At 47.2% G+C, this 24,315-nt stretch overlaps 1 protein-coding gene across 2 annotated transcripts in view; it reads right to left on the bottom strand.

Annotated features, from left to right (window-relative positions):
- The window catches only part of LOC115793687 (PH and SEC7 domain-containing protein 1-like), a 55,529-nt gene that overhangs the window by 30,553 nt on the left and 661 nt on the right, over positions 1-24,315 (bottom strand). Inside the window, exons 1-7 of one of the 2 annotated variants that reach the window (XM_030748784.1) lie at positions 21,913-22,085; positions 10,175-12,764; positions 9,545-9,647; positions 6,881-7,155; positions 6,533-6,801; positions 5,335-5,572; positions 4,998-5,257 (exon numbers count right to left, since the gene is read on the bottom strand). In XM_030748784.1, coding sequence (XP_030604644.1) covers positions 4,998-5,257; positions 5,335-5,572; positions 6,533-6,801; positions 6,881-7,155; positions 9,545-9,647; positions 10,175-12,583 — 3,554 coding nt within the window. In that variant the 5' untranslated portion in view covers positions 12,584-12,764; positions 21,913-22,085. Of the gene's footprint in view, positions 1-4,997; positions 5,258-5,334; positions 5,573-6,532; positions 6,802-6,880; positions 7,156-9,544; positions 9,648-10,174; positions 12,765-21,912; positions 22,086-24,315 lie in introns of those variants that run through there. The other variant, XM_030748785.1, reaches the window with a different exon arrangement.

Genomic DNA, 24,315 nt, shown 5'->3' with positions numbered 1-24,315 from the left:
CTCTCCCTGAGCGAGAGCGTTTTTACATTTTAAAATATAAATACAAACTTTGCTCATTACAGAACACAGTGTTTGTCTCTTGACGTGGATCTCTGGTAGCTTAATTCATAACAGAGCATATTTGTGTGCATGTGTGTGTCCTTCATACACAGCTCAAAGATGAGGGGAGCAAACACACACCCATACTGTCCAAGTACGACATCATAAAACAAATCTTATCGTCTCATTCACGATGTCGCAGAAACAAACAGTCCTGAAGTGACGTCTGATTGGTGGAAGTCGAGTCACAAACGTTTCAAACTTCACTTTCGGCCTTTATGAACTTCATGTTTGACAAAAGAAGGAAAATTTGTCATAAATAGAAACCTGAGCTGTTACAGCCGAGATGTCCCCACACCTCAGAGCTTATATGTGGCTTCATACAGTATTCAGGTAACAGGCTTCCATTCCCAGAGCAGAAGCATCCCCACGAACCGAGAGAAAGCAGGTCAGAGGTCAGAGGTCAGAGCACACAAACAACAGATGGAACACATCCACATGAACGACAGCGAGGAGGAGGAGGAGGAGGAGGAGGAGGATTTACTGAAAAGATTTCAGACTTTCTAGTTTTCTGGCAGGAGTGGGAGGTCTTTCCTTCCACCCGTCTCTGAGAAGCTGCCTGGATGAATCCATCTGGAATTTCCCTCTATAGGCCGTGCGTGTGTGTGTGTGCGCGCGCGTGTGTGTATCCCTGAGAGGACCTCCCAGGAGCCATGTGGAGGTTCAGATTAGGACTGGATGTGGGGGGACAGGAATGCTGAGGGGTCCTCGCAGAGCTGGAAGGGCGAGCGCTGTGTGCTGGGAGGCGTGTAGATGCGGTGAATGGGGAGAAGAATAAGCAGCAGCAGCTGTCTGGGTGTGATCCTGTTTTTCATTTCCAAGTCTGGATTCTTTCTCTGCGGCTCGGCGTGAGTTTGTGCTGGAAACAACGTTTCTGAATCTGAGTCCCGGCCGTCCACACCCAGTCGCGGGCGTGGACCGAGGCCAAAAAGGAAAACTCCTCCAGGCCGGCGCTCAGAAAGCTCCCAGCAGCAGGCTCGCTGCTTTCATTTCACTCCTCGAATGTTTGAATGTGTTTGTGTGCGGCGCGACTTCCTGCCACACACAGGAAACGGTTTCACTCCTCAAGAACAGCACAAAGATTCCCGACGTTATCCTGTGAATTCTTTCTTTAGCTAAAAGGATCCACAGGCAGGAGTAACTACAGATTAATTATAATTATATTTATTCATAATATATACACTAACATGGCAGGAGGAAAGAGGAAGACCTCAGAGGAGGTTTATGGATGGAAGGAGGACAGAGGAGGATGCTGGGATAGGGGGAGGTGGAGGCAGATGATCTGCTGTGGCGCCCCCTAAAGGCAGCAGCTGGAAGAAGAAGAGGATGAAAAAATGTGATTTTTTTGTGTTTTGTCTTAGAAACAAAGTGTGATAACTTTGTGTTATTCAAAGGTTGCAAAATACTATCAGTTTAGTACATTAGGTTTGCAGTACTGTGGTAAAGTTTAGAGTAATACTCGATGATGGAAGGGTGGATTTTTATTTTATTTTTTTTTGTGGCCAGATCATGAACACATGATCTTTATTCTGCAAGAAGTCTGTAAACACTTCATGTCATTAAATCAGGATGATGTGTCAGACAATCACAGAGATCTTCTGTAGCTTCTCTGCTGTGTGTAATGTGCAGCTTATGTGACAAAAACTTTTTAAAACACTTTGTTTCCTGCTTTAAAAAACTGAAAATAGTTTTTTGGTATCAAAGTTGTGAAGCTGCAGAGTGCAGCCCTCTGCTGTCTCCAGCACCACGAGGATGGGTGCAGTACACCGAACGCTCTGCCTTTAAGGGTTTCCTGAGGTGAACTAACAAAGACGTGGAGTGAATAATAAGACGCTGACTCATTGTTAAATACAGACTTCACAGTGTCAGTAATAGCAGAGCAGCAGAGTTTAGCTGAACCAAACCCTCCATCACGGCCGGCCGCGACCCACAGACGGACCAACAGACCGGCGCAGGTCTAAAAGTAGAGCTGCTTCGGTGCCCTTTTGTTTCTGCGCGTCATGTGAGCGCTGTGGTTTGGTTTGAAAGGAACCGCGTGGAGCTGGAAGTGGAGCACAAGAGGATGTGGAACCAAAACTACTCGTCAAACATCGACAAACAGGAAAGACGACGGTGACAAAGAAATGACTTTGTTCTCGATGCAGAGCACACGTGTGCGTCTGACAAAGGTAAGAGGTCATAACAACGTGGAAACGACTCGTTTATCTCAAAGAAACACGTCAGAACAGGTTCATGGTCCGTGAGATAATGATAAACTGAAGCTGGGCCTGCAGGTCCCATGCACAGCCTGCAGACTGTCTGCATGCTGTAGCTGTAGACTGTCAGCAGGGGGCGCTGTCACACACAGAGCTGAAGTCAGAAACGATGAAGCGTCCGCTGCGGCCGTCGCCTTCGCTCCTCCCTTTCCTGTTCCAGCCTGCTTTTCAACCAATCAGCATGGACCCGCACACAGCATCATCCACACGGAGCTACGTGCAAGCCCGCGTGTGTGTCGCGTACCTGTCTGCACAGGTAGATCCATACACAAACAGACAAACGCAGAGACAAGCTTTATTCACCTCACAGGGACAACAAATGAAAATCCTTTGGACCCCAGACAAAGCTTCTTCTGCTCTAAAAGGACTTTTCCTCTCATCATCGTTAGAAAGCTGCAGGTTCTCTGGCTGATGATGTGTGGTCTGAGCCCACTACAAACACGTGGCAGCGCCCCCTTCAGGCCAGTCGCTTCAGTCTTACTGCCTGAAGGAGCCTGAGCCGGCTCTCCGAACACGAGCAGCAGCACTTCCTGCTGCGTCTCTGAGCGCTCAGGTTCAGCTCACGCTGTGCTGACACGGGCTGTCATCACAGGCTGGGTGACACTTGGAAAAACATTTTTATTGACTTCATAGATTTTATATTAGTGACGGCATCACTGCAGCCCCTCTCTGCGCAGCCGGTCATGTGACCGGCAGCCTCTCCTCCCGTCTGGAGCAGGTGGCGAACCGTGACTCACCTTTCTTCGGTTTTAAGCCCTGAAAGTTCATTCGCCATCACTGCTGCGGGCGGGATCGGTGGCAGGACAGGAAACGACGCAGCAGACGGACGAATCAAAGGCGCCGCGGGGAGGAAGCTGCCGCCGAGAACAAACGATACTCCGGTATTTTCGGTTTATGGTACTTTGAAAAGTTACTTTGACTTTATGATACTTTTACTTCGGAGGACAGTGCTCAGCAGATGGCCCCTCCCTGAGCCTGGAGGTTTCTTCCTGTTAAAAGGTGTTTGCTCTGTTGGGTTTTCTCTGTATCATTGGAGGGTCTTTAACTACAATATGAGCACCTTGTTGTGATTTGGTGCTGTATAAAAAAAACTGAGGTTTGTATGAAGCTGTAAATGTTTAAATTCAGCATAAATCTGGGACAGAAAGGGTTAAACACAGAAACACGAGCTGGTAATGAAACTAATACGTTAAACTTTTCTCCTCGTCGTGTTTCAGGCTCGCTCTCAGGGAACGCTCGTTACCTCCAGACTGAAGGTTTGATATTTTCAGGTGTGGCTCAGCGGGTGAGCGGGCGTCCTGTGGCTAAATGGAGCAGCTCAGGTTCGAGTCTGACCCCCCAAAGTAAAAACTTTATATTTTTCGATTAGTTTTCATTTCTATTTGTTTTTAATTCGGTTTAGTTTCAGTTTTCACAGCTCACATCAGTTTTTATTAGTTTCACTGTTAGTTTATTATGATGAGGATGCTTCCGTCAGGAGCAGGTTCAAAGGTCATACAGACGGCTGCTGGGCTGACAAACGTGTGGCGGCAGATTTCAGTCAGCAGTTTTTCTTCTTCCTGTGATTCCAGTAACTGAAGTAACTGTAACTGCTGTCAGTTTGCAGATTACTTCAGGTCACTGACTGAAGTGTGTTAGTTAATGAGGCGTGTGTGAGATATAAATGCTGCTGCAGTTTTAGTGTTTTAATGAGCCGAAGCCGTGAATCACACCTGATTATTACTCAGAATTAAATGGAGGAAAATAAAATGAGGTTAAAAGCAGCTGCAGCAGGAATGAAGGCTGAACCAACCAAAGTCTCCAGATTTAGAAAAAGACAAAAAAAGTCTCTAAAAAAATGTCCTGACTGAGCAAAACCCCAAACACAGCATGTCTGCACTCTCAGGCTACACACACACACACACACACACACACACACACACAAACACACACACACACACCAAACTCGGCTGTAAGCACATTATGTGTCTTTGCTGCCACCTTGTGCCTGATCTGTGTCACTGCAGCTCTCATCACTTTAATCTGCAGATTACGTCTCTGAGCTCACATGAACTAAAGTTAAAGAATTAACACAGCCAATAACTCCCAACACACACACACACACACACACACACACACACACATTGATACGCAGACCTCCAACAAAGCTCCTTACTCCACGATCAGCGTCTAAAAGTAAGTGGAGACTTTTAAAGCTCTTGAACGTCACATAAAAAGCTTCTCTGATCAGAAAAACAGACTCATTAAAGTTACATTACTGTCCCATTCCAGCAGGAAACATGACAGTGATGTAACAGCAGTAATGTAACAGCAGTAATGTAACAACAGTAATGTAACAGCAGTAATGTAACAACAGTAATGTAACGGAGGAGTTTGTCGGGCGTTAACGTTTGGATGGAGAACTGGATGTTGGAGCAGCTCACACAAATCTAAAGCAGCTGCAGCAGAAAGCCGAACTCTGACAGGAAGCTGTTAAAATGCCGGACATGTGAATGACTGCTAACGACTCCCAGACTGAGACACTTTGTCCACATCGCGTCAGAGCGACAGCAGCCTCGGGGCGGCCGTCTGCCGCTCCCGTTTGGTATTCCGGCCTCGTCTGGGGGTCGGATGCAGAATGAGCGAGCAGACGGTCTGACTCACCTGGGGCTGCTGTGGAGCGCCGGCGTCGAGCTCGCCTTCCTGAAGCCGTCCTTGAGGATGGAGCGACGCCACGACTCTTTCTCTGACTTGGACCTGACCGGAGGGCCGGAGTCGTCCTTGGAGCCTCCTCGGAGCCCCGCCCCCGAGGCACTGAGGGCAAGTTCAGAGCGAGACGTCTCTGAGGAGGTGGACGGGTCCGGACGGGCCAGCGGGGCAAAACTGAGCTCGATGATCTGCTTGGCGCTCTCACAGATCTGACTCTGAGCACACAAACGGGTTAGTGTTACTTCCTGCCGGCACACAGGAAGAAGTGACATAACTGCCATCTCTGTCCTACCTGGATCTCCGGGGTGAGGGTGGGCAGGTCGAAGGTGAACACAGATGTGGATCCTGAGGTCAGCAGGTCCACGCTGTCCAGGCTGCTGTACGAGGTACCTTTGGCCCGATGGGACTCCATGATGCTTTCAAAATGGCGGCTGAAGGAGTCCAGGTTGCTGTCGGAGGGTCGGCGGGGGCTGCCGATGGAGATCGGAGACTTGAGGCCACCGTGGGTGTCGGAGGACGCCTCCAATGACCTGATGAAGACAGAGTTAAACGGTGTTAAAGTCTGTTGGTGTCCTACCACAGGCAGCAGAACTGAAGTGACCAGGCACATGGCCACGCCCCCTCAGTCTCATCAGTTCAAAGTGAAATTTAAAGAGCTCAGATGGATTGACCTCTGACCCTGCTTAAAGCATGGACCGTCTGGGGCCCCCACAGGGGAAGAAACATGAATCTGGGGTCTCTCCTCCTCCTCCCATCTCAGGTCACATGTTTGTTCCCCCCAATAAAAAGAATCAGACAGAGGACGGCCTGCAGCACAGACAGGCCTTTTCCCTCGGCTGTGGGTCTGAATAGAAATGAACTCGTACAGCATTAAGTGACTGAACCTCTCATGATAAAGGTAATTATGCAGTGAATTTGTGGACAGTTCAGTTCATCCACAGATTTCTGAGACATGTTTCTGACGTGCAGGAAGTTCTGAACATGAGCAGAAATCTTGGTGAAACTCATTTTTTAAGTAAGTTTATAAACTCAATAAACAGATAACAAATATTTAAAGCAGAGAAGCATCCTGATATCAGACTGAACGGTTAAATCCTTACAGTCCGACTCCAAAATATAGATTTTAATTGAGATCCTGGTCGCAGTGTCAGAGAAGCAGAGTTCCTCCAAAGGTTCCTCGTCCCTGAGGAAAGACGCCGACAGACGAGCTTCTGTGCGCTCGTGTTAGCTCTCGACTAGTTTTTAGCCTGTTACAAAATAAACCAAAGGAAGTGAACTTACGCCCGAAACCCCCCAAAATAAAACATAATTTGGTTCTTTCCCTTTTAAAATTAGCTCAAAGAAATTTGAGTATCTTGGCATATGGATAACACAAAACTCCAAAGACTTCTATAAAGCCAACTATGGACTCTTGTTATTTGGTCCCAAACAGGATGCTGAGCGTTGTTGTAGGATCAAGAGTTAAATGAATGCCCCGCCCCTTCTCTCACCCCTTCAGCAGCAGGCTGAACACCTCGTCTTCCTCCTTCGCGGCTCTCTGTCTCTGTCGGTCTCCCTGCATCCTGACGCTGGCCCAGCTCACCACTCCTCCTTCTTCCTCGTCTTCCTCGTCTTCTTCGTCCTCCCCATCAACCTCATTCCCGCCACACGCGTGAGGTTTCAGGGAGGGGTCGGCGGGGCTGAATCTGGAGTTTCCCAGGATGCTGCGGTTACTCCCGAAGGCCGAGTCCGCCTCCTCGGCTGCCTCCGCCCGCATTACCTACACGTTAAAAAAAACGATGATGTGGGTGTGTTTTATACGAAGCCGAACGAGATGCAAACAGGTGAGAGCAGCTCACCTCGTCCAGGTCGGTCTCACGGTAGCAGCGCAGCGGCACGGCGTCCAGGTCCGTCTCAGAGTACTTGAGGGTTCGCCGGATGATGCCCGTCTTGGGGGTGGAGCCTCGAGAGTCAGCGGTCACCAGTTCCACCTCAATTTGCTGGACTTCGTGATGTGACAGCTTTTGTCCCTCACTGTCCCGCCCCCTCCTCTGATTGGCTTGTTTCAGATAAAGAGAAGAGGGTGGGGTGGGACTGGGCGAGCTGCTGGTCGGAGGCGTCGTGGGCGGAGCGTCTACAGGATGAACATATATATAAACAGATGTTTATGTTCATAACCATAAAGTCTCAAAGAGGACAAAACGAGGTTCCACAAAGTGATGAAGCTGAATTCTGATCGAAGTACAAACACATCTGTACACAGATGTTACCTCACGGTAAACGTATCCACCTCCAACACGGCTCTCACACCGTGTAGTTACAAACTTAATTTAAATAAAATTAGCATCTTTCTTCAGTAACTTTGACCTTCATACTATCAGTGTTTTAGATTTAAATAATAGTTATTCTAAGTATGGCAGCGGATCCAAATTTGGAGCTTTGTATTCATTTTTTCCTGCATGTTTGAGCCGTCATAACTTCACACATGAAACTCTCTGACAAACACACTTAAGCTCTGTTAAACAAACAGGACGCAGTAAAAGCTTTTCCTCCGAGCGCACCAGCAGAAACATTAAAAACAATAAAATACAGTAGAGAAAATAGAACACGAGTGTGTGTTTTGTTTCAAACTGAGAGCCGGTTTCGAGCGAGGACGTAAAGAACAGGAAGTGAGTGGTGATGTGTAGTAACACTGCTAAGCAGAGTTGTACTCTCTGTGAAAGCCTTTCAGCTTATGTTAAGCTGCAGCTTCGGCTAATTGGCTTAAAGAAGCTGGGAACTCGTGGAGCTCCGTGTTTCCACCACAGGCAGCAGAGAAAAGACAGAACGGCCCTTTAACCTGCTGCTACAGTACCACTACTACTACACTACAGTACTACTATTACTGCTCCCAACACTTCAAGATGTCTTTTGTCAGTAAGACACCGTAAACAGTGATTATAGCATCAACACTGTTATTCACCTGCACCGCCCCACCTGGTTAACAGAAAGCCTGCTGACGCTGTGATTTACAGGTAACGCCAACAGCACGTGATGTTTAACAACACTCTGGTTTAACTTTGATAGCACCGCCTATCCAGGTGACAGCACTCCTGCATGCACCTGCTTCAGTTTTCTGTCATCACTTCTTCAGATGGAATAAAAATCATATTATCTGCATGAATGAGTCATTGGAAATGCTTCTGCACGTTATCCTGTGATCAGGACAATCGCTCCAAACAATTTAGAAACATCAGGATTGATCAGAATCTTTGCCAAACAAAAGCATGATTATTTCAGAGGTTCATCTCAGGAAAATGAGCAACCAGCACCACACGTTCTGGATCAGAGCAGAAAGTCGTGGATTCAGTCCACGGGGTCACACCTGAGGAACATCTCCCTGAAGCTGGTTTGGACTGTTGTAGCCCTTTAACGCCGGGCGATTGCTGCTGAAGTGCCCGTTTCTTGCCCTCAATAGCGGCGAACAGCTGATTGAGACGTGGCGTATCAGCTCGGAGTCGGCTGATCAAAGGAACGTTGATCAGCTGGCGTATTACCGTAACTCCGCAACCGTTTGTCCTATCGAAAAAATGCAAACGCTTCCTGAAAGCCCAGAAATTGCGCGTCACAGCCATATAGGGGTATTACGGTATTTGTTGCCAGAAGTCCGCAAACGGCAGCACTTTTGAAGTATGTCGTGTCACATGGGACACATTCGGTGTTAAAGGGTTAAAGAATACTGTGGAGAGAAATCTCAGGCCTGAGCTTTCTGCACACCTCCATTCATCAGTCTGAGCTCACCTGAGCTCCACATTCACAGAGCCTCAAACATCTCAACCACTTTTTCCTGCATCATGGAAAGCAGAGCCTCAAAGAACGATGCTGGAAAAACATCTGAAAACAGGCCAACCTTCATTCCTTACAGAAGTATTATTTTTAGAAATCAGCTACGTCCACCTTCTTCTTTCAGCTGCTCCCTTTAGGGGGCGCCACAGCAGATCATCTGCCTCCATCTCCCCCCATCTCTAGCCTCCTCCTGTCACACTAACCCCTGCGTGTCTTCCTTGATTACATCCATGCCTGACGCGCCTCCTCGTCTCCTCTTGCTCTGTCTTCAGCCCACAGTAGCAGTTTCCACCGGTGTCCCGTCAGCCAGCAGCACCGGAGGCAGTCGTTAAGCCGGCCCTGACCAATCCAGTATGGAAATCTTGGTCCCTGACTGAGCAGCACTCCTTCGCTCCAGACTTTTAAATAAGTTTAATATGCTGCCTTTGTACAATTTTCAGTGGTGAATCCATAGTGCAGTGGTTTGCACATTCAGTTGTATCATGAAAGGCACGCAGCAGAAAAATCTGCCAAATCAAACAAATGAAAGTTTTTTGTGCAATTTTCAGTTGAATCACGGCATTAAAATATGCAAATTATTGCATTCTGGTTTTATTTGATTTTACACCTCATCATCTTTGGGTTTGTATTGTCTCTGTTAAATGTGAACATGGGTTAAAGGTCATGCAGAAAGTGCAACTCAGCAGTATCTGTGGTACCTTTGCTGCAGCGCCTGTTCTGGCTTCCAAACAGGAACTCCCACTTGGCCTGGGCGATCTTCTGTGATCTGGAGGACAGAGTTGTTGCTGAACCGATGTCTGACTGAAACGGACAGAAAGTAGTGTGATTACATGTAGTGTGTGTGTTTATGTGTGATTTGTGGAGGTACACCGTAGGACAGGCTAACAGCTGTCAATCACTGATGGCCAACGTATCTGTCCAATCACCAATAGGCAAAAGATGCATTTGAAGACACCTTAAAGTGGTGGAGCTGTGAGTCAGTGCACAAGCTTTGTACTACTTTTTAAAAAAATTGTTGGGATATTTTAACGAAATCTTCATTAAAACGATGCGCGGTCGTATTTTAGTGTCCAAACGCCGTTTCTTTCATGACGGAAACCATGTGAGAGAAAACACAAAGAGAAGCTGCTGAAACACCGGCTGATAGCTGGAGTTACGCTTTGCTTTCATTACTGATTTACTGTAATCAAGGTGAAGATGACGACTTCACCAGCTGACAGTAAAGCTCGCCCTGCCTACACTGACTCGTCACCAACATACGGTACAAAGTCTACTTGACGACTTCCTCATACACAATCGAACCCACAGCCCCCTCCCATCCGGCCAACCTGCATCCCAGAGCCACCATCTGCCGTATCGTGGCTCGACTGGCTCGAGGTTTCAGGAGACAGACTGTCCCTCAGGCTGCCCGTCACTCCACTGGAGCTCTGAGAGGACGACCCAGCGCCCCCGCTGTGGTCATGAACCTCCTCTCTCTTATCCTTGGTCATGCCCACACCCAACCACTGGCGCTCCTGCACCGATGTCTTCGCTCCTTTATCGCCTCCATCCTTTTTATGACACTCCTCTTTGCTTGAAATGTAAACTCTGGAGGATGACTGACTGCAGTTTTCTTTGAGTTCACTCCTGTCCTGAACCGAAACACTCTCCCTCGACTCCTGCTGCCTGGAGGTCCAGCTCGCAGGCAGAGCTTCAACATTTGGTCTGGAGATAGGCTTCCTGGTGAGTTCAGGGCTATCCCTGGGTGATCTGTCAAATAGGTGATCATAATGCCGCTGCTCCATGGCAGGTGATTTGCGACCGCCAGTGTACTGTGGCGGCTGATAGCGATGCAGGGAGGATATCTCCTTACTGGGTGAGGAGCTCCGTTTCTGCCGTGGGTCCAGTTCAGGTGACTGAGAAGCAGTTGCACGGTGCAACCTAGCAGGCATGGCTGGAGATGCTGGTGAGGAGAGGCCTTTCTGTGAGGAGATGGGAGAGATACGTCCCGGTTTAGTATGAGGTCCTGGTTTGTCCGTATTCCAGCTGTGGTTCCGGTTGTCCACCTGCAAAAGCTCTGGGGAGCTCCGTCCATGAAGAGCAGTGTATGGTTGTGATTCTTTCAGGAATGGACCTTCAGTCCTGGGCCTCTCAGACCGCAAGGACTCAGCTTGAGGAGGAGCTGGAGAGGGACTGCGTCTCTCTGCAAAAATGCTGGAGAGTTTGGTAGCCTCCAAAGCTAACTTAGAAGCCACATCAACGTTTGAGGATGGGGAGATGCTTCTCCTGCCACTGACAGGACTCGCAGTATCACTGGCTCTGCTACTGCAGCGTGATGACCTGTAGGGACTCCTGCTGGTTAAATTCAATTTATTGCTTGAGCTCCTGTGTGTACCATCTGTGGAACTATGGCTGGTGTTGGTGGTATTAGCATTATAGGTGCTATTAGCACTGTGATGGGTGTTCCCAGGTCTGGAGGAAGTGCTGGTGGCTAATAGATTAGTTTGAGCCTCATGCTGGATGTCCGTGGGTCTCCCTGCTGGTAATGGTGGGTGAAATTTACTTGACTGTCTGGGGCTCTCATCGCCTATCCATGGCCTCTGTTTGCTTGGTGTTGGGCCATTGGAGTGAAGTGTTGAGGCTGGATCTGCTGAGGATGAGTAGTCAGTATGGGCACACAGATGGTCAGAGGCAGGACTTCTGGGTAATCCATTCACTGAACAATGGGAGAGCCCTCTGTCGAGTTCCATGAGCTGGGTCTTGGATGGCAGGGTGAGGGTGCTGCGGGGCAGGACAGGTGACCCCCCCCAAGACCGGCAGCGAGGAGGCTGATAATGCCTTGGCAGGGTGGGACTCTGACTCTCCAAACGATGACCTCCAAATCTATGCTTAAGTTCTGGAGATCCAAACTCCTCAAGGGCCCTGTAGGTGGCATCTCTGGCAAGTGCATCGAGGTTAGCTTTCTGCAGGTAAGGCGGGCCTCGTGGGGGTTTATTCTGAGTCGGGCAGGGGTGACTGAGGAAAGGGTCGCCCTGTGACAGATGACCGTTGTACGACACTGGATCACTGAGCCTCTTCCGAAGGTGAGCGGGCAGCACCTTCCCCTCCATCCTAAAAGGATAGTCTGGCTCATTTTGGCACAGTGAGTTTCGGCGGCCAGCCATGCTGTGAACGTTTGCTTTCTCTATGAAGCTAAAGGACACCACAGATTTCTTCCCCTCCTCACCCACCACCCCTGGGACCTCGCAGGACCTGCGACTGCTGACTGGTGTGGAGGGTACAGTCAGCCTCCCAGAGGATGTTGATGACGGGGAGATAAACACCCTTCTCTGGTAGGGATCCATGTCAGAGGAACTGATGTGTCCAAGTGAGCCATGGTGGCCTGGAGTGCTCATTCCAGGTGCAAGGACTTCAAGTAACTGCCCAAAACTGTCATATAATACATCTTTGTGGTGGAGCTGGGTGTTAGACCCTGTAGAGTGAGCGTTCTTGAACTGGAAGTTGTCCGACTGCCTGAAGGAGGTCTTTGAGGGGGGTAAGCTGTGGTTCTCACCCCCCATGTGATGCTGAATTGGGGAGAGATCTGGACTGGGGTTACGGCTGGAGTAGGCAGAGCTCCTCTGAGAGTGAGGGAGAACATCGGGACACTGAAGCATCAAATGACTCGTCTCATCTTCTTTGCCTGGCACCTTTCCTTCCTCCTCAGCAACAGACCTCACCTCAACATACAGGTGGAGGACTTTACCGGCCTGGGACATGTCTGCCCTTCACTTAAAATGCTCCAATGTGCCTCCTACTGTGGACCTATGCTATACATGCAAATGGTCCATAGACGTCCTGGTGCCCAGCGCAGAACTCATCAAACATCTTCGATGAGGGTCGGAGGTAGGACTGAGTTCCATCCTTCATCTGCACATCATCTCTTTAACCTACAGGAACCTGCAGGAAATGCAGACAAAGAGCTAAAAGTTAATATTACAGTTTATCTTCTAAGAAACTTTGAATTCATGCTGATTTGCAAATATTAGTTTTGTTTTAAGGCTTGCATTTCTTCAAGATCTCAAAGCACCCACATCAACCTCTAAACCATCCACTATGCCAACCTCTGCAGGGTTAGGTTTCCTTTTTGCACATGCTAAACTAGAAATCAGACAATGTAACATCTGAAATAAAGTCTTGTGCATTTCTTTTGGTATCACTGTGTTTGTATTCAAAGCTTTTTTACATTTTTATTTTATAAAGAGGTAGGCATTATCCAAACCCTCCAAGCCTGGATTGGTCCCTAGTGACGTAGTGGATGTTAAGAGATTCAGGTTGCCTAGCATTCCCCAAAAATCAGACGATAGATTGAGAGAAAAAAAAAAAAAAGTCATTTACAAACAAAAGTTCAACCCAAGTGGACATTAGCACATTCAAACATGCATTCAAACACATTCAGGTTGGAGGCAAAGCCAGCTAATATACACAAACACCACATTTTTGCCTTTTCTTGGTCCTGGTTAATGTTTTAGGGCAGCTTCTCTTAACATCAACAGGAAGTAGGTATTATATTACTGTTGCAGATGATGTGAGTTTGACTGTACGTGTAAATCTCATGTAGTAAAGTGTGACTGAAAGAGGCTTTCCACCCCACTAACTATACACCTTCAGGCTGATGATCATGGTTGACCGCACGCTTCATCAGCTCTCAGTGAATCCTGTATTTAGGTCAGCATGTGTCCTCAGACTAACTGGTTCACTGATACAACGAGAAACCAAAGAGCTCTCATGAGTTAGTCATCAGAGTCAAAGCTCACAGACCTCCACGTCTGTTATGCGAGGGCAAACCACCTCAGTGAATGACAGACGTTACAGTTCTGCACACAGTGATGCAGTCGTGTTCAGCCCGTTAGCTTACTGTGATCTAATGTTGTGCTGTGGTCGTTAAAGAGGTCCTCGTGGACTTTAAAGCAAACTCGGGATTGCTGATGAGGTATTTAGACATTTCAAATCAAGCATGCATGCCAGGAGAATCAGGCCGGGATATTTTTTTATATACTTCCCAAACATCTTATTTATTTATATATTTAACAGGAACTATTAATTTTGTTTTTTTCTCCAAGGGATACCTGACCAGACTCCCCATAGACTCCCACATTAAAATCTCCAACTTTAAAGTATCCCTTTGGAGGTTCTGGGGGCTTTGCAGAGGTTTTAGGTTCTAGCCGTTAGTGAGGTGCTCGTTTCCAGCTCCAGTTATTTTGTTTTTTTGGCCTTTTGCGGCTTTATTCAGTAGGTTACAGTGGAGAGAGACAGGAAGGTGGGATAGAGAGATGGGGAAGACACGTAGTAAATGGCCACAGGTCGGGACATGAACCCGGGCCGCAGCACACATGCTCCATATTTTTATTCCTGGACCCCACCACAGTAGCTTTGCATTGTCATACTGGGCCACACCTGACACCAGATGTTTTAGCTCCTCCCCTTTACTGCAACATTCTACTGATTTTTTTTAAACCTTTATTTTACCAGGTAAAATGTTTGAGAACCAGTTTAATTCATTTACAAACACAACCTGGCCCTGATTGACTGCCACTAATAAACAGATGGGCCAAAAATGACCATATTAGGGGTATCCCCTCTCTATGACATCATTAAGATCCAAGAGTAGAAAGCTGTGATAAACTGAGTGTTTAGAGCAGTCTGAACCTTTGGCTCACAGGGATTACCGTCCTCATTGTTAGAAACATGCTCAATATGAACATCCAGCCCTGAAACGGGAGATATCTGAGAGGAAGGAGACGCAGGAGAAGTCCACTTTAGGACCACGTTACTAGGTTTCCCGAGAAGGAGTGCTGGAAGTACTTATAAGACTTTCAATCGCTCATTTAAAAGTTTTTATTTACATTCATTCATTTTGCAGATCAGTTAGTCAGTGAGGATAATCTACTGCAGCTTTGAGATGTTATTATGGCTAAACATGAGGCGATGAGGGGCCTTAAAGGAGGCTCTGGTTGGCTTTAGGGATATTTGAAGGCACCCATGGGAGATCTCAGGAGCAAAGTCATCAAAACAGCAGCTGAGGAAAGCTCTGTTGGTGGTTCGTGTGTAGGTAATTATCTGGCAATGCTGAGAATGGAAAAACTGCCGCCCTCGTCTTCAGCCTAAATTCTGTGGTAATTACATGTGCACTCATGCCCTTGGCCGTCCTCCAACAGGCCGGCAGGAGAACGGGGGCCAGCAGGCTCCAAGTGACACATGTGAGTTTGATTTGTCTAATAATAGAGGAGGAAAAGCAGCTTGAAGGGTGTTCAGGTGAGGAATCAGCAGCTACTTTATGACCTCTGATGGCTTCTCCACAGCCTGCCCAGAGGACCTTCTGAGCAGAAGGTCTGTTTCACATCACGCTCCATTTAACTGCCTCATAGAGGCCACTTCAGTTTTTCTATTCTCGTCTTTTTACAGTTCCTGTCTGTGTCTGTTCAGATTTACAGTAAATCTAAGTTTCTGTGCTGCTCACTGAGGTAGGTCAGCAGTTTGGATCACGAGGACAGGCTGAAGTCACATGAAAACACAAGAGGCTGCAGGAAACAACACAATCACACACAGAGCAGATGGCTGAGCTCCTCGGCTGCCCCGACCCCCCTCGGCTCGGGGTATGCAGGATGTTAGAGACACTGAGGTTATCGGGTGAAGTCATTTTCTGTCACTTAAGCTGCTGTCAGCCTATTTCCTACAGCGTCCACCTTCAGCTACCTGCAACATCAAAACATCTTCCATCCATCGCCTCCAGCTGAACTTTGACTTCTTTAATCCACGACAGCTGCAGCCACGCAGCTCTTATCAGTAATTATAAAGCAGTAACAGGAGAGCTCACAGATTTTATCTCTGTAACTGAACAGACTGACTCCTCAGCCGGACTTTGGCTCAGGCGCCCTGCTCGATCTGATTTGTTGTGTTTTTGTTCTGCTTATATTCCTGTAACTTTGGGCTTGAAAAAGCTTCTGACCTCAGGTGGGGGTGTGACGCTGCTCCTGCTTCATTCTGGTGTTTGTTACCAAAAAAATGACTAAAATAAGTGTGAAAAACACTGTTGCCCCAGCCCTGATCTCGATGTAGATTCTACACCTGTTCACCTGTTACCTGAACAGTGTTTGAACACCACAGCTTTCACCACGGTGGCATCAGCAGCTCCCCGCGGGGACGGCGGTACGGGACGATGGGACCACGTCAGCGTAAGGCAGGCGTTGGTGCCGATTTCAGCCTCGGTCTCAGTATTACTCTGTAGTTCTCATAATGAAACTAACTTTACAGATTATACGACAGAAGGATCAGCTGATTAACCCGTCAATGAGCTTTAAAGTAACACAATAATAAGTTGATCAGTAATAAGTTTCTTTACTGTTTTCTATTGTTTTTGTCTTTAATGGGATGGCGTTTCTGTTCTCCTCCTCATAAACTGTATTTCACTCACTTTGGACACAAATTTGTCCTCCTGTCTCGGAGCGAGTGTGTAACATTTTAATGATAATTAAACTCAGATTATTCTGATGTATCGGAGCTGCTGCAGGCCGCAGGGTGCTTCAGCTTCAGAGCGGGATCATCAGAGCGCCGCTTCACTGCCCCACACACCACTTTCTGCAGTGACTCTGAGTTTATTGAATGCGACGACTCCGCTGCTCAGACTTCAGTCCTCATCACTGTCACAGCAGCTCCCACTTTCATCTGATGACCTCCAAAACGGAGCGGGACGGGACCTGGGGGGGTCCAGCTGGGGTTTCACTACAAAAACAAAGCTTTAACCCATGGGCTTAAACCTGTGCCAAACCCTGCAGTTCCTCTGCAGTCCAGCAGGGGCGCCACAGTGAGTCCACATGTTTACAGCTGATACAGAAACTGCTTTGGTGTCTGGAGGTAATGTCTCCTTCATAACAGCTGTACGGGGAGGGGGGGGTTTGTATAACTCATCTGGTTAAATAAAGTTTGAATTATTAGGGGCGTGGCCTCTCTGACTGACAGGTGGATGGTGTCACAGGCGGCTGTAGCTGCTAGCTGTCTGCTAGGCTTCACCTCAGCTAACTGGAGTCCCTGAACTGGACCTCTGGAGCGTGTTTGTGCTGTTGGAGCGTTTTTATGACATTATCTGACCAATCATACGGCTGCTGTGGCTTCATTGGACTCGTTTTGGTGAGTTATTGGGATGTTTCTGATCAGCAGGTGTGTGTGATGCTCCCGTACAGCCTCCGCCCTCCCATCCATGGCAGCCAAAGCGTGAACGCTGAAGCCTCAAAAAGGAGACGGTCACAGTGAGAGGATCAAGTGTTTTATGTCCTGCTGAGATCTGAAAGGTTTCATGAGTTATTTTCTGTACACATTAAATCCATACTTTACACTGAGTAAACAAAAGTGCTCCTAAGTGAAATCAGACGCTGGTGGAGTCACTAATGAAACGATGTGAGCTGCAGTCTGTAAACTGTTTTCTCTATGAAGTCATTATTTTTTCCGGGCAGCCTGGAGACGGACGCCTGTCTCGCATTTAGAAGCTGGAAAACATCGATTTCCATCTGCAGCAAATTAAAAGAAAAACAAGCGATTTGCTGAGCGATCAGCACAAAATGAAATTCTTCATGAACGTGTCTTTAAACTCCTGCAGCTGCTCCGGGCACTGACACGTCGCAGGCGTACAGATCCACGAGTCCTTCCTCGCTCATGAACTCAGAGTTCCTGAGCTTTCAATGAGGCCCGAGAGGACGTGAAGGAGACCTCTGCTTCATGCTTCGTTTATTAAATCAGGTCTGTTTCAAAGACCAGGACAGAAATGAGCAGCGGCTCCTCCTGACCTCTGACCTCGGCCTGCAGCCGTCTTCACCCTGCCTGATCCACGCTCGCTGAGAGAACCGAGGTTAGGAAGAGGTTCAGGGAATGAAGTGAAACCTGTTTACTGAGTGAAAGCTTGGTTCAATGATTCATGATATTATAGCCATGTTTGAAACGTCCCTTAGCTGCCACTGTAACTGTGCAACTATTATCAACTAGCTTCATTTCTTGATTCAACTAAAGTTTAATGATAATACTATAATGATTTCTTGTACTGCTCATTAGTTTCAAACTGTTTTAAGTTCCTTGTTTAGACGGTTTTATTTTCAGCCTCTTTGTAAAACTCTCTGAAAGGCGCCATAAAATAAAGTTTAGTCCCACAGCGACCACTGCAAAGGACCCCCATGGAGCTAAATTGGGGCCATAAAGTTTGTTCGAAAAAAAAAAAGTTCTGAAACTGAAAAAAGAAAAAAGATGTGAGACTAAAGAAAAAAAAAGTTCAAAACTACTTTTCAGATTCAAGTTTTTTTTGCACTTTCAGATTTTTTTTTTTTGCACTTTCAGATTTTTTTTTTTTGCACTTTCAGATTTTTTTTTTTTGCACTTTCAGATTTTTTTTTTTTGCACTTTCAGATTTTTTTTTTTTTGCACTTTCAGATTTTGGCCCTGTTTTGGCGTGGAGGCAGAGCCTCAGATAACGGGGGTGTGGAATCATGACTGACAGCTCAGCACAGTGGCTGAACAACATGGTCCCAGCTGTTGCATTCAGGGACCGTGGGAAGAAGAAGAAGAAACAGCCTTTATTGTCCCACAGAGGGGAAATTTGGGTGTAACAGCAGCCGCAGTTATTATAAATATAAATAAAGATATAATAATTCACACTATTAAGAAAAGAATATATATAAAATCAACAAACAATATTAACCTTAATACTACTAATAATGAACTGGAAATGTCTCTAACGCATCATTGATATTCTAAATGTATGTGATTGGTTTTGAAAGATAATATGCTTCACTGATACAAGCAGCTTATATGAATACATGACTCGAATCTCAGAGGAAAAAATATGAGCTTGACAGATTTGCACAGCATTTTAAGTCCGTGTTGGAGATTTCCCACGCTCTCAAAGTAACGCAGAAGCCTCCTTCATAGACATATGCTCGTCTTCATGTGCGGGCGCTAGCAGTGATCAGGTAATAAAAAGAGATGGAGAGAAAACAGACACATTCACTGTTGATACCTGAGCAGTTACAGAAACAGCATGACATGGACCGCGTCACTGTCATACGTTGGCTAGTCCGCCATATTGGAAGTGGCAAGTGAGCCTTAAATCAATGAAACCACATGCAAAGGGAGTGGATTTTCTGAATAAAAACGACTGACGTTTAAATTTAACTTCATATTTTAGATGGTCCGACGCCCACTGAAATATTTACCGTTCTTCGGGGAGGGTCCCTGGGGCCGTGCGAGTGAAAATGTTCTCATTCCGGCTCTGGGGGAGCTCGGGGCTCCAGGGCGGGATGCTGAATGATTTCGCCCGGCCACAGCTCACTTCCCTGTATCCGAGGATGGTGAGCCGTGACCGGGCAAAAAAAAATCTGAAAGTGCAAAAAATAACATTGAATCTGAGAAGTAGTTTTGAAATTTTTTTCTTTAGTCTCATCTTTTTTTTTTCCCCCAGTTGCAAAACTTTTTTTTTTCCTGTTTAAATTTTTTTTTCCAGGTTCAAAATAATTTTTCAGTTTCAAAATTGTTTTTTTGGAACAAACTTTATGGCCCCAATTTAGCTCCATAGACCCCAACCACACGAGTACTCGATAACACTTATTAATCATCTTTATTTATTTTAATTAAATGTAAATTAAATTTCAGAGGAGGGTTACGGACAGTTCCCCTCACCCACCACACGAGGCGCTGTGGCAGCTCCTTCACTCGTTGGTACCCACTGTCCCCGGCTCCATGACAGCAGCAGCCCACATTACACAGACAGTGATTAGCATATGCTAATAAAAATAGACTCATCACAGCTTCTCTGGATACTTAAACATCCACTGCTAACGGATGCAGTGTGTACTTGTTCTTTATTTAGATTTATGTAAACTCGACAGCTTTGTGTCGAGTCCCGTTTAAAAGTACACAGCACTGTGCAAAAGTTTTGAGCCTCCCTCAGTTCTTTATATTTTGCCTCGGAGCAGCCAGACGTTAGGGTTCTCCAGCTTTCTGAAGCTCTTCAAAGTTCTTCTTTGGACATCGGCTGCTTTTTCACTCATCTTCAGTCCAGTCCTCGTACCTGACCAGTTTTTATTTAAGCCTCTGACCTCTGACCTGTGACTCATTGAAGCATAAAAAGGCTCCAAACTCAGAGGATGAACCAGTGCTGTGTGTGCACGTCACAGACCGCCGAGCCAAGAACCAGTTTGAACTGGATCTTTGGGCTGTTTGTTCCCAGCAGCCTGTCACAGAAACATCATCTGTTTCTTTAGTTGAATCTATGAACAACACCAAAGATCACATAAAATAGGATTTTTGCACCAACAAGCTGATTCCCAAAGAGCCGTTAGCTGCAAATATCTCAGCATGGTGTGCTTCAAAATCAGAGGAAACTGGACACGTGGAGGACAGAAGAAGAAGGGTGAGGCCTAAAAACTCCACAGCAGATGATCCGGATCTGAAAGTCACGTCCTTCAGAAACAGGAACAAATCCAGCAAAGACCTGACAGGACCTGAGAGCTGCATCTGACCTTCAGCTGATCATCTGCTGCTCACTGAAGCCTCATCAGAGACAGTCTCAGAGGAAGGGCGGCTGTCGGGAAGCTTCTTCAGGAAGGGGAGCAGGGAGGAAAGGCTGAGGTCTGCCACATTACACAAGAACTGGGCTGAACATCAGCAGCAGGTCTGATGGATCCAAACCATCATCAGTGTGTACAGAGGAGGTCAGGAGAGGTCCAACAGTGAGAGTCCGCAGCCCGGTGGAAGCTCTGTCATGGTTTGGGCTGCATTCAGTCAGTGAGGTTGGAGATCTCATTAAAACTGATGTTATTATGAACACAGAACAGTACGGTCAGAGTTTGATCCTCCATGAAATAAGATCTGATTGGCAGCAGCTTCACAATGATCCCAAACACACTGTAAAAGCATCCCTGGATACAACAACACAGGTGACCTCCATCAGTCATGGATCGGCCTCCGCAGAGCCCGAACCTCAGCATCACTGCAGCAGCGTGAGATCCTCAGAACCAAAGGCAGAAACATCCAAAGGAGAGCTCTGAAGGTCCTCCAAGAAGCCTGGAGAACTGTTCCTGCAGACTGCTGAAAGAAACTGCAGGAAGCTCCTCAGAGCTCAGAATAAAGGAGGTCACAATGAACACTGACTGTAAAGCTCTGAGCAACTGTACACACTCTGTGTTTGCCTCATAGGCTGGATTTCATATGTACCTTTCAATTAGTCACTGCGACCATTTCCCATGTTCCTGTAACATATGAAGAAATGAGGGGTGGCTCAAGACTTTTGTACATTACTTAAGGAGTTAAGGTTAAAATTATGCATCAACATTGGCTGAAGTTTATTTCTTGTGAAAATCTCTCTTTTTAAAGCTGCTGGACTCTTGACACAAACATAAATCTGGATGTTCTCACACTGAGTCACTCCTGTTTAAAATCGTCTGCTCGGACCCAGAATAACCGCTGAAACCAAATAAACCAGCCAGGTAACCAGCCAGGTAACCAGCCAGGTAACCAGCTGGTTACAGCACCCGCACTCTGAGAGGCAACGTTTGTGTTTTCATGAATGTTTCCTGAAAACTGCAGCAGCTCCTGACTGAGAAAGCAAAAGCCTCAAAATGAGTTTTATAATCACAGCGTTTGGACCGTATATTAATGAGTCATATGTGGTGGAAACTGCAGGTATCAGCCAGCCTTTGGTCACAGGTGGTATTTGCTGTGGAGAACTGAAGCTGCTCAGCTATAAGTGTTACCTTAACATTTTAGATGAAGTACTTCTATCGCACTATTTTTACTTCAGTAAAAGGTTGGATTACTTCCTACCTACCTTCATATTCCTGCCATGCTATCACTGTGTGTGTGTGTGTGTGTGTGTGTGTGTGTGTGTGTGTGTGTGTGTGTGTGTGTCACACTGATAAGCACTGTTAGCCCTTCTTTTCCTGGACTCTGCTAATAGGATTCCCTCATCACTCCCTCCTCCTCCTCCTCCTCCCACCATGCACAGCTCAATCCACCACACAAAACCACACACACACACACACACACACACGTCCGGCTGTAACCTTACCTGTGTGTCCTTGCTGCTGCAGTTGCCGTGGTAACCTGCCTCTCTCTGTGTTACAGCTGGTTTTATCCTCCCTCGGCCTCCTCTTCCTCTCTGAACACTTGTTGTCTGCAGCAGAGCCGGCTCATCGTGGATTTACCGACTCCGCTGGGCTCCTCCTCTTCCTCCACCTCCACTTCCGATCTCTAACAATCAGCTGATGTCCCCGCCTGCCCCTCCTTCTCCCAGACAGCCTGCCAGCCAATCAGGCCCTCCGCTGCTTGCAGACACGGCTCCTTCACAGCCAATGATGGGCAGCTGTGACAGAAGGCAGCTTAGGAGAGGTGGGGGGAGGAAGGGGGGGGGGGGGGGGTGTGATGACCTGGTCAGAGCGTCCAGTATCGGGATAATATGCAGAATTACAGGAGAGCCCCAGGCTGATTAAACTGTGATGTCACATGTGACCGCGGCAGGATTGGCTCACACGCTGTGACCTCATCACACTGTGGATTACATCATAATTCAGAGTCTGCACCATTCTTACACCACGGTGCAAACCTCTAAATCCTCATCAACTGCTCCACAGGGGGCGCTCTTCTGGGACTCCAGACTGAATCGTGCTCCGAGTTAAATTCGGGCCGTGTGTCACATGACGCCCAGATGTGCATGACCCCGGCTCGTCCTGTCCTCCGCAGACAAACACGTGCAGTAACTCATACTCCTTCATTCATGGCCTGAGTGAAGCCTTTAAACGCGGCGCAGTGAGGTTTGTAACACGAGGCCGAAACTCGATCAGCTGATCGGTCTTTAACTTTTTATTCCTCTGATCGCATCAGAGACGAGCCGAGAGGACGGGAGCCTCCGACACAGCCTCCAAACACACAGCTGCAAATTACAGTCGACATGCAGACGGTTACACACACATCAAACTGCCCTGAACGTGTCCTCTTACCTGCCTCAGAGCTGCTGATCCTGATGTGGAGCAAAGATCCTGGATCCTGAAGAATACTCAGAACTTTTTACAGCGCAGGTTTCCTGCTGTTTTTGTCTGAAAATTAAACTCCAGCAACTTCGCTTCTATTTCCCACCAAACTGCAGCTGCTACTTATTAGGAAACGAGGACAAATGATGGTTTTTGTCTTTATCAGACAGTGAAGAGAGACAGGAAGTCACGCAGCAAAGGGCCGGACACGAGGCGGCGTACCCGCTCACCCACTGGGCCACCCCAGCGCCCGGGATACCAGGCTTAAAGATTTAATTTTTGCACGATGGCACACACGTTTAAGCACAGCAGGACACAATGTGACGATCTTCTGACGACCAAAGAGACACAAAATGGCAACAAAGAGGCTTTTTTTAAAGGGTCACCAGGCTCCTCCTCCCGTCGGCGGGCTCCTCCTCCCGTCGGCGGGCTCCTCCTCCCGTTGTATGACATCAGCGACTGTATTCATGCTGAAACTCTGCTTCACGTGGCGTGTGAGCGAATCACTCAGGTGACTTTTAGTGAGGGACTGTGTTGGTTCTCGAGCATCATCGTTGCCTCCTGTTAGACTGCAGCAGTGAGAAGGAACAGAGCGGTTTAACGGTTCTCTTCCACCACGTTCTCCTCTAAAGTGTGGCGTCCTTCAAAGGTTAGCCTTGGGTCCACATTCCTCGTCCAAAAGGTGCAGAGGGTTTCTGGCTGGATGGCAATTTAGAGTCACCAGGTAACCTAACTCCACTGACTGCATGTGTTTGGACTGTGGGAGGAAGCTGGAGTACCCGGAGAACCCACGCAGGAACGGGGAGAACATGCAAACTCCACACAGAAAGGCCCCGCCCTGGGCTGACAGCCATTCACACCTCTCACATCAGGCCAGCGATTCTGAGGGCGGGCTCCTGAAACCTCTGCATTCATCTTCTATAAGACTTAAAACTTCCAGCAGAACACATGATTTAAAAGCTGCTCCTTCAGGATAAACTTCAGATGGACTTCTTTAACAGGCTGAATGAAATCATTTAGATTCACCTCCAAAATAAACGACGAGCCTGTATGGAGGATCTTCGAGTCTTTTATCTGCTCCACAAACTAAAAACTAAAAGTGACGGGTCGTTCGTGTCGGAGCCCCAAAGCTATCGAACGACGTGCCGCAGGAAATCAGATCAGCAGAGTCAGTGACCTCTTTGAAATCTCCTCTGAAGGCTTGTATCAGAGAGCTTTCACAGAGTCCTCGGGACTCTAATAATCTGCTTTTATTTTTCTGATTAAACGCTTTATTATTATTATTATAGTAAAAACCTGATCACAGAGGGTGTTTTCTAGCCTTACATGGAGGGTCATGATGATTTAGTGCGTGCTTCAGCTGAAGGACCCGACGGCATTAACAAAAATTAAAAACCTGTCTTCCAGTTTTTTCATTTTGTGTTGAAATAAAAATGTAAAACATG

The sequence above is a fragment of the Archocentrus centrarchus genome, chromosome 15 (assembly GCF_007364275.1).
Source record: "Archocentrus centrarchus isolate MPI-CPG fArcCen1 chromosome 15, fArcCen1, whole genome shotgun sequence".
NCBI lineage: Eukaryota > Metazoa > Chordata > Actinopteri > Cichliformes > Cichlidae > Archocentrus > Archocentrus centrarchus.
The sequence above is the reverse complement of the archived record's forward strand: the minus strand, read 5'-3'. Positions and strand labels throughout refer to the sequence as shown.